The 14,403-nt window shown below is 42.9% G+C and overlaps 1 protein-coding gene across 1 annotated transcript in view; it reads right to left on the bottom strand.

The window, feature by feature from the left end:
• Positions 1–7,260: 7,260 nt before the first annotated feature.
• LOC118223129 (ephrin-B1-like) overlaps positions 7,261–14,403 on the bottom strand; it is an 89,843-nt gene continuing 82,700 nt past the window's right edge. Inside the window, exon 5 of the mRNA XM_035409302.1 lies at positions 7,261–12,053. Within this exon, the coding sequence (XP_035265193.1) occupies positions 11,677–12,053 (377 nt within the window). The 3' untranslated portion in view covers positions 7,261–11,676. The remainder of the gene's footprint in view (positions 12,054–14,403) is intronic.

Below are 14,403 nucleotides of genomic sequence, written 5' to 3'. Positions count from 1 at the left end.
GTTGTTCTTGATGAGTAGATGCTCTGTTTATGCCTAGTAATTAATCAAGAAAAAACAATCTGACTCACACAGAAGAAAGTATACACAATGCATCTATAAAATAAATAAATAAATAAATCTGCGGATACTGAATTCTTAGATATCAAAGCAGTTCCAATTGCAATAGCTTCATTCATTCAAGCAAGTTTTTTCGTGTAACAGAAAATGGGTATTCATTGTCTCAATAAAATTGAGTCTCAGCATTATGCCCTTTCATAAACAATCGGGACTCGTGCTTAGCTTTCAACAAATGAATAAAGTCATGTGATTTGTGCACCGAAAATGGGGAGCAAGTCAGCAGAATTGCCAGCCAGATAAGGCATCATCAGTCGCAATTAAGGAATGTGTGTTTTGTCATAGCTTATATGGAATCTGTAATGTAATCATAATGGGCATGTACTGTGTGGCAGTCTGGGGCAAGGACGCACAAGAGAATTTATTGTGCCCTGCCGGCATGAACTTACTGCTTGAATGACATTTTTAGAGACCCCACTCTGCAGAATAGAAAACACTGGTTTGACGATCATACAGTAGAAGTACAGCAAGATTGACTTCACCTTGCCTTCTAAGGTCATGACTAAGTCCAAACCATGACTGTAAAATGCAGCCCACATCATTATGGAACCAAAAAGAATCCGCTGGATCACTGTGTTTCCCTGTTTTATGGTCACTTCCTCCAAGAAGGGAATAATAAAGTTTGTTCGCAAATGAATAGAGTATTCAGAGTATGAAAGCAGAATGCACTGAGAAGTAAAACATATTCTGAATATGCTCTGCATGTAAACTTGCTTGGAGCCAGGCCTTGCCAGAGCCTTAATCATCCCTGATCAATTTTCGCCTCATAATCTCGGGCGTTTCTTACATTCCTGTGGTTGCATCACGTCTATTTCACGTCCAATTACCCGCACCTCAGATCTTCGCGAAAAAGAGAGCAAAGTTTATCACCGGCACCAAGATGCTTCGGAATACAGAGCAGCAGTGCGCATCTTTTATGCACAAGCCAGAAAACAAATGTTCTGGGACTCATATTCAAAATTAATATTAATGTTTTTTTTTTTCGCCCCTCTCCTGATACCTCCCCTGAAAGTCTGAAAACACCTTTGGTGTAAATCATTCGGCATTCTGTTTTAATGGGAGGCGCATCAGCCATGCGAAATTAGACGGGGGGGTCCTCCCTGGGAATTTAATTTCCGAGCCGGGGACGGTGTTTTTAAGAGCCTCGGAATGGTTTGTGACCAGGATGAGAAAATGATTTGAAGGGGCAACAACTCATTGGGTCCCCAGATGGCTTCCGGAGATATGTAGTTTTTACTGAGCCCAATCCTGGTGGAGCAAATTAAAGCGCGGGGGCTCAAAGTAAGAGAGAGCTAAGTAAGTTATCCACGCTGTCATCCACTCCACTCTCTCGCTCTCTCCTGGGGAGGGGGCCTGTGAGGGTATTTCGGCACAGGTGGAAGGCTTAGAAATCACGAATCCGGAGATGTTTCCTTTTCAGCTTTTACATCTCTGCTGTTTGCTGACGCTGCCCAATCTTATGCTCTCCATGTGCACACACTTTAAATGTATACTGTAGGCAAGTTTACAATCAAGCCCTGCCTTTTCAAGCAAACCAATGGATTTCAAAATCCAGGTATGCACACTGATTATGCCTCTTCAAACAACATTTGGTGAAGAAGAAGAGTGATGCTTACCGTTTGTTTTTGCCTCATTTCTCCAATGAAAATAATGTGAAAAAAATAAATGAAATATAAAATATTAAATTTAATTATAATTCTCCGGCAAGCTGCACCTTTTTTTCTAATATGATGAAGCATAGTCTGTCACTGTCAATTTCCCTTGCAGGCTTCATGTGACAATGAACAATTCTCTATTTGGAAGTAATTCAGTAATTTGACCTTACGGTATGTCCCTTCAGTAGAATAGACATGTGTGATGGAGTATTATATGACAATAGCACTGAGTTCTGAATAAATATGTGATCCTGTTTTTTTGGGATAATCAGATCACAAAGTGTCTGTTCTTCAGATTATAATATAGTTCAGCCTCCAGCTTCATTTGATTCAAAAGCTCGAGAACTCTGCTTTGGGTTGGCTCCTGTGCATTTGAGAAGAAAATATTGATTAGCTACTTCAAATATTTTTCAGTAGATTATTCCATTGTGGCTACTGAACTGATTTTGTGGCAGGAAAACATATTCGCTGGCTGCATATCTGAGCTCTGCATGTTCCATTAAAACCAGTCTACTGCCTTGCTGATTTTGTGTTCAGTTCAGCCTGAATCCAGGCTCTGATTTCCCCCTCAGAGCTCTCAAAGCGTTCTGTCACAGCCTCATCCACGGACATCTGGCCTCAGATGAAGTTTGAGCCAGACCTGTCTCTGTTAGGCCAGACAGAATTTGTGTGAAACATACATTCTGTCCATTATTATGAGAGGCTGAGCAGAGATTGCTCGATGGCTCAAGAAAAAAGAGAGACAAAAAAGCATTCAAACCGAGTTTGCTTTTACTGAGAGTGAGGCACTGCAGGCAGATTGGCTCAAATGGTTGCATCTGGCGGCAAAGTTATAGCCCTGAACTTTCCAACCTTGGTCCTGGAAGACCACAAGTTGTGTTACTTTTTTACTGATTGCTAATTTATCTGGTTTCTTAGGTCTGAGCTGGCTGTTGATTTTAATGGGAAAAGTGCATTCTTCTGAATCATGCCTGTGCAAGCCCGACTTGTGAAGTGGGGTGTGAAAAGAAGTCGTGGTGACATCACCGACTGTGGAGGAGAGCACATGCCTGTCTGTACTCTCCCATATCTATAACAGAGGCTGTGATGAACTTTTAACAGCCTAGAGCCCTGATAGGGTGGAGGAGTGATGGCGACTTGCTGGGAGCGATGTCTGGCGGAGACACCACTAACAATCACTCCTCTCCTCTATGCTCTTACAAGGAGCATTACCCACAATCCTCCTGCAATTGTTGTTGCTGTACAACACCACAATTAGGACAAGCTGCCACTATATGAAGAACTCTTCTACGTAGAGGTATTTCAGAAAAGTCCTTTCACAAAGGGTGAGGAAAATCTAGGCTCGTCAGAGCCACATGTTGTGTCCATAAATTAATGAATTTTTCTTTTGTTTCTGGTTCAGCCTCTGTAACTCTTCTACATGTCAAAGCTGTATGATAAGTCAATATCCAAGATATAATTTGTTATAATTTCTGAGCATGTCACATTTTATTCTTTTTTATTATTGCCTCGCAGGAAGAAAGTCCTGGGTTCACTCGGCGTGGAGTTTCTCCCTGTGTTCGCATGGGTTTCCTGTGGGAACTCCGGTTTCCTCCCACACTGAAAGACATGCATGTCAGGTTAGATAAACTCCCACGATTGCCCTTGACCTAGACACTGGCCTCAGAACTGGAGTTGGCCCCTGGGTGCTGCACTGTGGCTGCCCACAGCTCCAAAGTAGCTTGAAAGTAGCTAGAATGAGTTAAATGCTGTAGAAAAATTACTAAGTAAATCTTATTTTTTTAATTTGAGCAGTTTCACTTTTCAGAGATTCCATGCATCCCTCTTGTGTTCCCACCTTGCCGGCAGCACAGTGGCCTCAATTATACACGTTTTACACCTGAAAAACACTTCTATGGAAATATACTCTTAGCGACAGGCATTCATCATTTAATAGTCGAGGCAGGTTAATGTGGCGTTCGTTCATTCATCTGGAAAATATGCCTTTGTTCCCTCTCTTCGTTCTCCAAGGAAACTTTGAATGCGCCGAGAAATCACTGCAGGGAATTTAAGGTGCCGTTTTGTTCAGGCTTCAGGTTCATTGTTGTGGTCCGTCTGGCTGTATGGTAGGGTTCACAGGCGCCGGCTCGGAGCACCGGAATCAGCCAGACAGTGGAATGTTCACATCATCTTAGCCTTGTTTCCTATAGCCCAGGGCTCAGGGTGGGGGAAACCTCAGACATTGGACTGTCAGGAGATACCCCAAAAAAATCTGTGGTTGTGGTTAAACGGGTGTTAAACTGTGCTCGAACGGTGTTAAAACCGCACTGGAACCACATGAACCATGATTCGATTTGATGATGTATTCGATGTCAGAGAGTAGGCATGCGGGGGTTCTATCCTCACTCTAGCATCAAAGATCGCCAAACCTACAGTAATTATTTTAATTATTCAACACCTGCATCATGATTCAGTTAGCCTGAGCTTGATTAAAGATAAATCATATGCTTTTACTGTTTTATGTAATGAAATGTATCAGTCATGGAACACACAGACATATGCACACATGAACACATACACACACACACACACACACACACACACACACACACAGGGCTCTCTTGCAGTCCCCAAGCCCAAAGCAATAATGAGGTGCAGTTAGTTTAATGATTCATTTCACATTGGAGCTGCCAGGTGGGCCGGACCAGACAGAGGTTAATTACATCACTTCTAGGTTCAGTGATTGGTTGCTTTGTGCTTGGATTTCATTTACAGTGATCTCATTTCTAGATTCTTGGGAAGTCATAATTTTCAAGACTCTATCTGCTTGGAAAAACACTGTTATTTAGTACGTACATGACACAGATCGCACGTCAGTCATGAAGGCCACGGGGAATAAGCATTCTGACCCTTCTGGATCACAGATAAACTTCTGTAATCCCCAACACACTAGTACAACTCGGGACCGTTTCGTTGGAAAGACAGCGCCTGTTACCCCATCCCTCGTAGCGAGGATGCTCGTTTTCCCCTGCCTCGCAGGGTTTCACAGGCGGCGAGAAATGACAACAGTATGTTCTTGTAAAAACTAATTTCCCATTTTGTGAGTCCTCACAGAGATGAAACAATGAAAGCACAGCCCATTTTTAAAGCACCCGAGAAATATTAAAATCAGGAATACGCTACGCCCAGTCCCTCCACCCTCGGAAAAAAAAAAAAAAAAAAAACACCCACTCTTCCTCACAGCCCCACACTTCAGAATTGATGCAGAGCAACAACATCACAGATTCTACAGAGGCACCAGATAATCGGCTCAGAAGATTAAAAGCTCTCTACCGTTGATGCCAAAACATTCAGGGGCATCTGCTGAAAATTCATTAAGGGGCATGACCAAGAATCTATAAATTCTTTAATAACATCGCTCTGAGGTGTTGAGCAAACGCAGCACCTCAGGTGTGAAGTGAGCAGGAGGACGTTTTGAGGGTTGGGGGGGGGGGGGGTGTTTACTGGCGGCGTTGAAAATGCAGGTACACTTCCCCGATGCTGCTTTTGTTGCTGGTCACATCGTTTTAAGATAGCGGTGGAACATCTGATTCTGAAAAGCCCCGGGGCAGCCACTGCTACCACTGCTTTAAAGTCCCAGGCAGTCTGAGCTTATTCCTCAATTACTTTATCAGCCAGACTGGACCCCACAGTGCAAGGGTTTTCCCATCTCAAGGTCTCAATCATCTCTCTTTCTTTCTCTTTCTTTCTTTCTTTCACTCTCTTTCTCTCTCTTATTCTTTTTTTTTTATCAAACTGCTTTGTCCAATCAACTTTTACATTTCATTCCAGACAGAATCTCGAAACGGCAACCACAAATGACAACTTAAAATTAATTAGCATAGAACACAAACCGATGTGTTGATGTACAAACGCAATCCATGTAGCTGCAGGCGTTTCTCAAACGGCTCGAGCAAAAAAACATGCTCGCCAACAGGGACCCTTTCTTCCGAGGGATATACTCATCATTTTGATTGGCATATTTAATTTCCCTGTGCATGGGACGCAAAAATGAGAGAGGACATTGAACCGAGATGCACATTCAATAGAATATGGGACACAATGATTTCTGTGAAGCTTTTTTTCCTTTCCCATAATTGATGCTGTGCTAAAAATTTGTTAATGATTTCTTTGTTAGTCAACAAGGACTTTGACAGGCACTTGAGTTTTCAGAAGCTGCATGGAGAGTGAAGTGGCAGGCTTATACTGGCTTACTTACAATACCCTCAGTAATAATAATTTATTTCTATGGTACAATCAGCAAGAGCACTCTTTTATGCTTCCATGTGTCTGATGAGAGGTACACTCACATAATGCATTATAAAAAATAAATAAATTAATAAAAATACATACAGGTACACTCTTCAAAGCAGATACTCGCCGCCGTACAAACCCTGAACAAAACCTGCACTGAAAACCACAATTCAATAAGCACGGCGCTTGGAAACACTGCCGGATGTGCTCATTGAACAGACTCCAGATATTGCTTTGTGTCAAATTTGTGGCTCTCTCTCTCTCTCTCTCTTGCTCACTCTCTCTTTCCCAGAAACAGGCAGAGCTGTTGCTGATGTGTCAGGGATTTTCTGCCAACACAACACAACACAGCTGCAGAACTCAAGCCCGCATATTATACTGTGTGACGGCCCCCATGTGATCCATTCACACCGCCATCCCTGCTTTCGGGGGCCACATCGCCCATTCGTTGACTTCTGGTCCTGCTCCGGTCTAACGTTTCTGGCTGACCCTAATTCTGGCTGACCCTTGTTCTTGCAGAGGGTCACGAAGACTCTGGATAGGAGTAGCAATGGCTCGGAACCCCCCACTTCGACTCACTCGTTTATGGAAAGTTAATTGTTGTGCACAAGGCCTGATGGGAGAGGTCTTTTCCAGTTTGAGGGCAGGCCGTTTGGACTCAGTGATGCTGGTTCTCTTATGAAATTGTTCTGAATGGTTGCTTGTATGTGTGTGGTATCCGATTCTCTCCATGCTCGAACAGATCTGCACTGTCAAGCCAGATGAAATAACAACTGGGAAAACAAAAGAGCCATTCTCAGTTCATCGAAAAGAATGAGACATCATACTAAAAGCCCTTTCTCATGATACTGAATAGTTTTGTGGATCAATTGGTTTTGCATTGCTCTCTGTGGACTCAAATAATGCATTCAGCGCTTTCTTCTATCCAATTAATGATTCATGTAATTTAAATCATTTTTATTTCAGTATTTATGTTATTGCATAAAAAATAAATGTGTGCTATGATTATCTAACTTCATTGATGTTAAAATGATAATTGTTGCAATTAACTTCTAGCTATTGTGCAATAACGTTGGAGATTAATTAAATTGAATTTACAGATGCACATGTACACGTAGGAAATATTTTTTCAAAATGGTACAGACATCCCTTGAAGTACAATAAACACATTTCGCTCATTGAATAAAAGCAAAAGAAATGACGACCATTTGACAAAGAATTCCATAGGAAAAAAATGTATTTATCAATATGTAATATCAGGTCCCCGTACGTGGCCAACGGAACTCTGATTCCATAGAAACTGGTTATGCTGAATTGGGAAAAGCTGCATTGTGAATGGCAAAAGTAAATGAACAGACATTTATGAAGCAAAATACAAAGAGACACAAATCCACTGGGTTTGTATACAGGTACATCAAACATAAAACTGTGTCTTCTGACATAAAGAAAAATCTAATTAACACAGGCGCATTGTGGAGACCAGAAGTGGACTGGGGGGAAGGGGGTATGCTTTCATTTGGCTTTAATTATGCTTTAAAGCCATTCTTCTTAGCTTCATTTGAACCACTCTATGTAACCACAAAGAGGTGTAAAAAATATGTGGTACAGTTATGCAGATTTTCTGTATTGAAAGTTCACTTCAAGCTGCCATTTTGGATCTCCACATTTCCACCCTCAGGTGGCCACTGAGGGTCTTCTGGTTCACAGCACGTCAACAGGACTGTCTCTCTCCCCTGCAGTCAGGTGCTGGCACTGTTCGTTACAGCGAGCTTGCGATAACACCGTGGCAATCTGTTAGAGGTCGAGAGGTCGTCCACCGCCGAACTTCAGGGGCTGATCATGGTGCAAGATAGCGCTTTCAAACTGGATTTTTTTTAAATCGGCAAAGCCACCAGCTTTGTAGGATCTGAAGGACACTGAGTCAGCTCCATCTTGGCATGTCTGGTCCCACTGTGGAATGCGATAAGAGACGACTGGAGCCAACCTCTGCTGTTAGGCAGCGGCCCCACAAATGAGCAACTAGAGGGTCCAGAGAGCTTCAAAGAGCAGTGACATATCAGCAGAAATAATACACAAGCTCGAAGGTAAGGGGGGAGAAACTTGCCCCCCATTTGAAATAGTGGTATGAAAATAATAAAATGGCCGCTACCACCATGGCAGCCCTCTTTCTGTTTACGTTTCCAAGGCAACAAGTGTTCTAAGCTGGTTTTTCACTTCTAAGAGTTTTACTATGGTTTCACTCGTATCAAGAGAATCCCCTGTGCCACAAGTGTCTCAGTTTAATCAAACGCACAGAAAAATGGAATAAACATGTTTTTTTTCTCTCAAACTTTTCTTCCCATGTGCCCCCCATCCTCACAACAAAAGTTGTGTCACTGAAACCATGTAAATAACATTAAAAAAAGAAAGTAAACAAACAAAAATCTCATATGCTGTGAACTTTAATGTACAGTTCTGTTAAGATACCTGGCACTTTAGACAGCTCATGTGTGACGCTCGGCCTCAGAGATTTTTTTCCTTATCTTTATTTTTATTAACAAAAAAATCAAACAAGAAAATAATTAAAGTTTATACAAAATGCCTTTTTAAAAAGACAGCTATTTACAAAAAATTCTGCATTAAAAAAATCTAATTTTATATTTTTTTCATAAAAGGGGTTCTAATAAATTCAGCTTTTAAATTCATCTTTTTCCCCACATATTTACACCATTTCAATTGTTTTTTTTGCTGGATTGTAATCAATGGGATGAACAACATACCACTCAAAAAAAAAAAAAAAAAAAAAATGAAATGCATGTTGAATCACCTTTAAGCCACAGTATTCCATTACAAGTATTTCAGAATGCATTTTAGAGGGAGAAAACCCAAAACGTGCAGATCAAATCAAACTATGAATGACTTTAATCTAGGCCAGTGCAGTACATTTTCAGTTGAGTGATCTGCCTTTCACTGAATAATCTATTCCAGAGATTTCTAGAACAATCTAGATGTGCTATAAACAGACCCTCCATTGTGGTAGCATACATACGGCCAATTGATACCATATTTTGAAAAAAATGATGGGTGAAGCCTTATAAGCAGATAAATGTAGGTCGACTGTCACTAGTCCAACAGGCAAACTAAACAGCAGATCCAAAGCGCTGTTTCTTTCCCACATTGCGAATACTGTTGATGTATCTTCAAGGTAAGCACTAGGTTTTCTCTTTGTTAATTGAATCTAATTTTTGAAAGTCTGTAAGTATGTAAATTGGTAGTGGCGTAGGTAATGGCAGGCTACAATGGCTCAAACCCAGGGCACAGAAGGCCTCGTTCCAGGCTTACTTCATAGATTTGGTAAGCTGTGGGCAACATCTATAGTGAGAGCTACCACATTATTTGATTTCAAAAGCCAGACACTGACAGGAAAAGCAAAGATGGTTGCAATTTCTCAGCCATTACAAAGATGTGACAGCTAGAGTGAAACAGTCAGTCTTTTAATCTTTCTATTTTTCCATAAACACAAGATGGTCAAATAAGGGCAAAAATAAAGAACAGCAAACTGGAAGGTCATGTTATGAAGGCTGACATTGATAGAGGATTCTGGGGGGTCATGTGCGCTTCCTAAGATCAAACCTGAGGTGAAACAGACTCATGTTTACACAAGAAATTTGGATATTTTGGTAGTATAAAAGTTCTTCTTTTGAACAACCTCCTTGTAGTAAAGAAATGAATGGTCTGTATTTCATTTACATGATCTATGTAGTCCATAATAATAATAATAATAATAATAATAATAATAATAATAATAATAAAACTATTGAGATTAATAATAGTAGAGCAATACAGATTTGTTGCAGGGTGGATTATGAGTAACATATGTTTATTTCTTGACTCTGGATTTACAACTTGAAATTGTACTCTCATGACTGTTTAATGCATCAGGAATATGGTTTGACCATTATCTGTCATTTTTCTGACATCTATCACCAAGAACCTGCTGAGAACCGAGCTAAAGCAGGTCTGTGGAGTGTTTCACCTTCGCACGCTCTTCTCCTGAGTGTATTTTAGGGAGACACACCCAATAAAGAATGTTGCACAATTTTAAACACCCCCCCCCCCCCCAAACCCCCAAGCCCCTCCAGCTGTGTATGGGTCATGGCTGATCACTGACGCAGGCTTACTGAGGGTGGGGGGAGTGTGATTGCCCAGCTCAATACCTTCCAACATATCAATGAGAATCATTCCTAGCCAATCAGCTTCCATAGAACAGGGAGTAAATGAATGTCCAGCCACCATAAACGATTCCCACTGCATCTTGTCCCGTTCCAGGTCGACCTGTCCTTCTATAGCTCAAACAAGGAAACGTGCCCAATAAATGTGCTAGTCTTTCCCCAGATAACACCCTAATTGCTTCCACACTGGTGTTGTTTTTGCAGGACAAATTTGATCTTGTTATTGTTTCTTGCCACCAGGAGGACCCCTGGGGTCGGCAGCGGTAGAGGTGTGGAATTGCGGATCGATTTCGGTGCAGGGACGCACGTGACCCCGCCCCGGGTTTTATTTACGTTTCAGTGGCTTTGGAGTTCGCCCCTCATAGCCCGCCATCGTTTGCTGTTTTAATTAATAACACCTGCCGGCTTTTCTGCGGGAAGCCATGCGAGCGCCTTGAGGCTCCTCAGATTTTAACCGGTCAAATTCCTGAGCGAGCGTGACCGAGAAAGCCACTCAAACGGCTGCGACTAGCGGCCAGCGGCGGCTCGAAATACCCGAAGCGTGGACGTGCTCTGCCTGCAGCCGTAAGGAAAATAACATTTGCGTTTGCGTGACGAGTGAAGACAGCCTGTCCTCTGTTTAGATACTTGTCTGCTTAAATACGTGACCTTCTACGTAACAAACCTCCACTGCTAACGAATGAGATGAAGTGAAAAATATACCATTATATTGTATACTGTAAACATGAGAAGAGGAGGAAAAAAAAGCAACAACAATCAATCAACCAACAATAAATGTCTTACAAGCAAAGAAACTATTTTGTGAAGAAGGGAACAAGGTAACTTGCAATGAGGAAGTAGAGTGGTGAACACAACGTGAAATAGTATGGTCTTCAGCTGTTTGTCATCGCATCGTCCCCGGTTACCTGAGCAATCTCCCAACAGGGTCACCTTGGCGACGGAGCCCTCACATCAGTCTGCTTAAGTGGGGGGGTCCTTGTTACTTTTCAAATACACCGCACCCCCCTTCATTGACGCACTGCATACACATACAGACACTGTCCTGCATCAAAAGACCTGACCAAAATAAGATGGCACCTTTTTCCTAAGAGTGATACAGAACAGAGAAACTGTGGAAAACAAGAGGGAGAGGACCTGTGCCTTGTGTCCAAAAAAACAAGTTCATGGGGGATAAAGGTGCTGGGAGGGGGAGGGGGGTGAAGCAAGAGGTTGACCTCCGGGTTGGTTTGTTGACAACCTCTGCTCTGTTTCCCCCACACTTTCTCTCTCGGTGTCTCTGTGTGTTAAACACTGAAAGCGTCCTCTCAAGCCACAAGGTCAAGGTAGTTAAAAAAAGGTAGGCCAGAATTCCTTTAAAAAAGCAAACGTCCAATAAGCTATCGACACACGCTCTCTCTCTCTCTCTTTCTCGAATTTCTTCTTCCTCACACTTTGTAGTAGATGTTGGCGGGGCTCTGAGGAGGCATCTCCTGCACGATGTAGACGGGGTGCCCGTAGTCCCCGCTCACCTTCTCGTAATGGGGGCAGTAGTTGTTCTCTGTAGTCCGTAGAGGGATGATGATGTCGCTGGGCTCCGACCCGGCGTTCCCCGAGCCCTTGGGGCTGGCCAGCGTGCTGAGCGTGAGCGCCGGGGCCCGGGGCTGGCTGTGCTTCCGAGCCCGCTTCCGGATCTTGATCAGCAGGATGATCAGGAGGATGATGATGATGATGAAGATGACGCAGCCCGCCCCGATGGCCGCGAACAAGGCCGCCTTGGAGCTGAAGATCCCCTCGCCAATGTCGGACCTGTCGTTGATGGATTCTGTTGCGGAGAGGGATACAAAAATAAATCAGTGCCGGATATGAAAAATAGCATAGGAAAATACATGGAGTAAAGTATCCACAGACACAGTTCCAGCAGGGACCACTCTCTCTGAATTCCATATGGTTCATAAAGCAGACATAATACCATATACATACAACATAAATATACAACATAAATAATTTGTAAGTGCACATTACTGTATATACATACACGCATACACACACTGGGCTCTGTCTGTGAGTAGGATTAAAGCCTGATTACTTTACACCATGTGTTAGAGATTTCCAGACGTGGAAGGGAGGGGGTGTGCGGAGGAAGAGAAGGCAGCAGTCTCTCATTAGATGGAGAGGCCCCACAGACGAGTCTCCAATTAGAGACGACAGGACGGTTTCCCTTGCAGTACCCCTGCCTCCCACGCGACCGTGACAGACGCATCACTTCCTGTCCTGTGCCGTGCCGTCAAATTACGCGCTAACACTCCTCCTGAAAGTGACAGAAAGATGGCTTCCCCTCCCCGTCTCGCTCGAACCCCGAACAGAACCAGGGCTCCACAGTGCTCCCATTTTAGCAGCATTTGCTCCTGAAAATTTGTGTGTGCCAACTGGAAAAATGATTTAGGAGCACATCTACTAATTGGGAATGCATTATTGCGCTTCAAAATTTTTCAACTTTGGATCAAATGTGCTCCTTGGAAAATAAATGTTAGCGTAGAGCCCTGGGAACTAAATCAAGTTCACCCAAATCCAGGAATACGAAAAAAGCGAATATGGTGGGAAACTCTTGTGAAGCTTTGAAAGTGGGCTGATTTTATGCAGTCACCTGCGACTGAACTCTGGATGAAACTATAAAACTATGAACTGAATCCTTGTTCAGAGCCATGCCTTCCTCTCCCCGTCTTTATTTCCAACTTTTCTCCTTTATTAACCTTACATCATAAGCCCACTAAATTATTGTCTTTGAAACGCATGTAGATTTTCTCACACTGGGAATTCTGCCTGCACAAATACCATTTGTATATACATAGAAAAACGTTATATATATTTTTCCCCTCTCTCAGCAGTTAATGCAGTTAGGCCACCTGCAGGTAAATGAGGAGCAGATTGCAATGGTGATATTGCAAATTAGCTTCCAAACATGTGACCACGAGCGATTCTTTGTGTTCCTCTAACACTTTGACGCAGTTTCGGGTGTCAAATTACCCATTTATGCAAACGCTTTTGTTTTCTGCTGGTGCTGGACTCTCGGGGAATTTCCCCCCAAAAGAAAACTGGTTGTACGTGAGCTCTCTCTCATTTAAAATTGGTCACACTGGAGGATTTCAGTGAGTTTTCATTGCACTGGAAAAAGTAAATGAGGACTTAAAACATACTGCATGAACCAAGCTTTTGTCAGTTAGCCTAGAAAGGGTGTGTTTCAAACTTTAATCACCTCTAAGATCCCCTTCAGTGACACTGACCTCATATAAGGGGAGGAGCCACTGATCCACAAACCAAAGAGAGCACCAATCAAAAATTATTACAAGAGTACAAAGAGTAGTTTGGATATGCAGACAGCCAAATGATACGTCAATTCACTGTCTGCTAGATCAGGGTGTCTAATAATGTACAAAAATTAAAAACATTAAAATTTGTGAAAAGTGTTCTACTTAGTTATGAATTTCCATGTGAACTTTTATACCATTGTGATGTTGAGCACAACACTACCACATGAAGCTCTGTCACACAGAACACTGCATTTTGCTAATGCTGCAAGCTGAGCTCGAACAAAAAATAATGTAATTTAAATTTTAAAAATTGGCCTCCATTAGGAGCCCACTAGGTACACTGGCTGAATTCCCCAGAATCATCATTCCTTGTTGAACTAGATTAATATAATAAATAATTTTGTGATATTTTGTTAAGTATTCTGGGTCTGACCGTCTGCCCAGAGTGCAGTCCTACATGTCAGTGCTGGATGAAGTCAGTTCCCTCCCCCGGAGAGGGCTGTAGACGCCAATGCAATTTTCTTTATTTCCTTATTATAATTGTTATGAATGCAGGCATTCCGCAGCTGTGAAAGTTGTTTACAGCGATCTGCCTTGGCTCGCCCCTGCTCCAGCGGCCTCGGTGCTTTTCCCCGTGATTTGTGGATCCGGTCGACCGCGGCTCCCATTAAACACGCGTCTCACCTCTCCGCTCCGATCACTCACTCGCTAACCGCCGTAGCGCTGCGGCGGGAAGGAAACGGCCGGGGCTCCGCGCTCGGAACGCGGAGCCCCGTCACGCCTCGGACGCGCCCGCCGTCCCTCCCGACTTCCCACAATGCACCGTGACTCGCTTTTCCCCCTCCCCCCTTAAATTCCCCAAGC

Source organism: Anguilla anguilla, chromosome 3 (assembly GCF_013347855.1).
Source record: "Anguilla anguilla isolate fAngAng1 chromosome 3, fAngAng1.pri, whole genome shotgun sequence".
Classification (NCBI taxonomy): Eukaryota; Metazoa; Chordata; class Actinopteri; order Anguilliformes; family Anguillidae; genus Anguilla; species Anguilla anguilla.
This window is presented reverse-complemented; position numbering and strand designations above follow the sequence as displayed.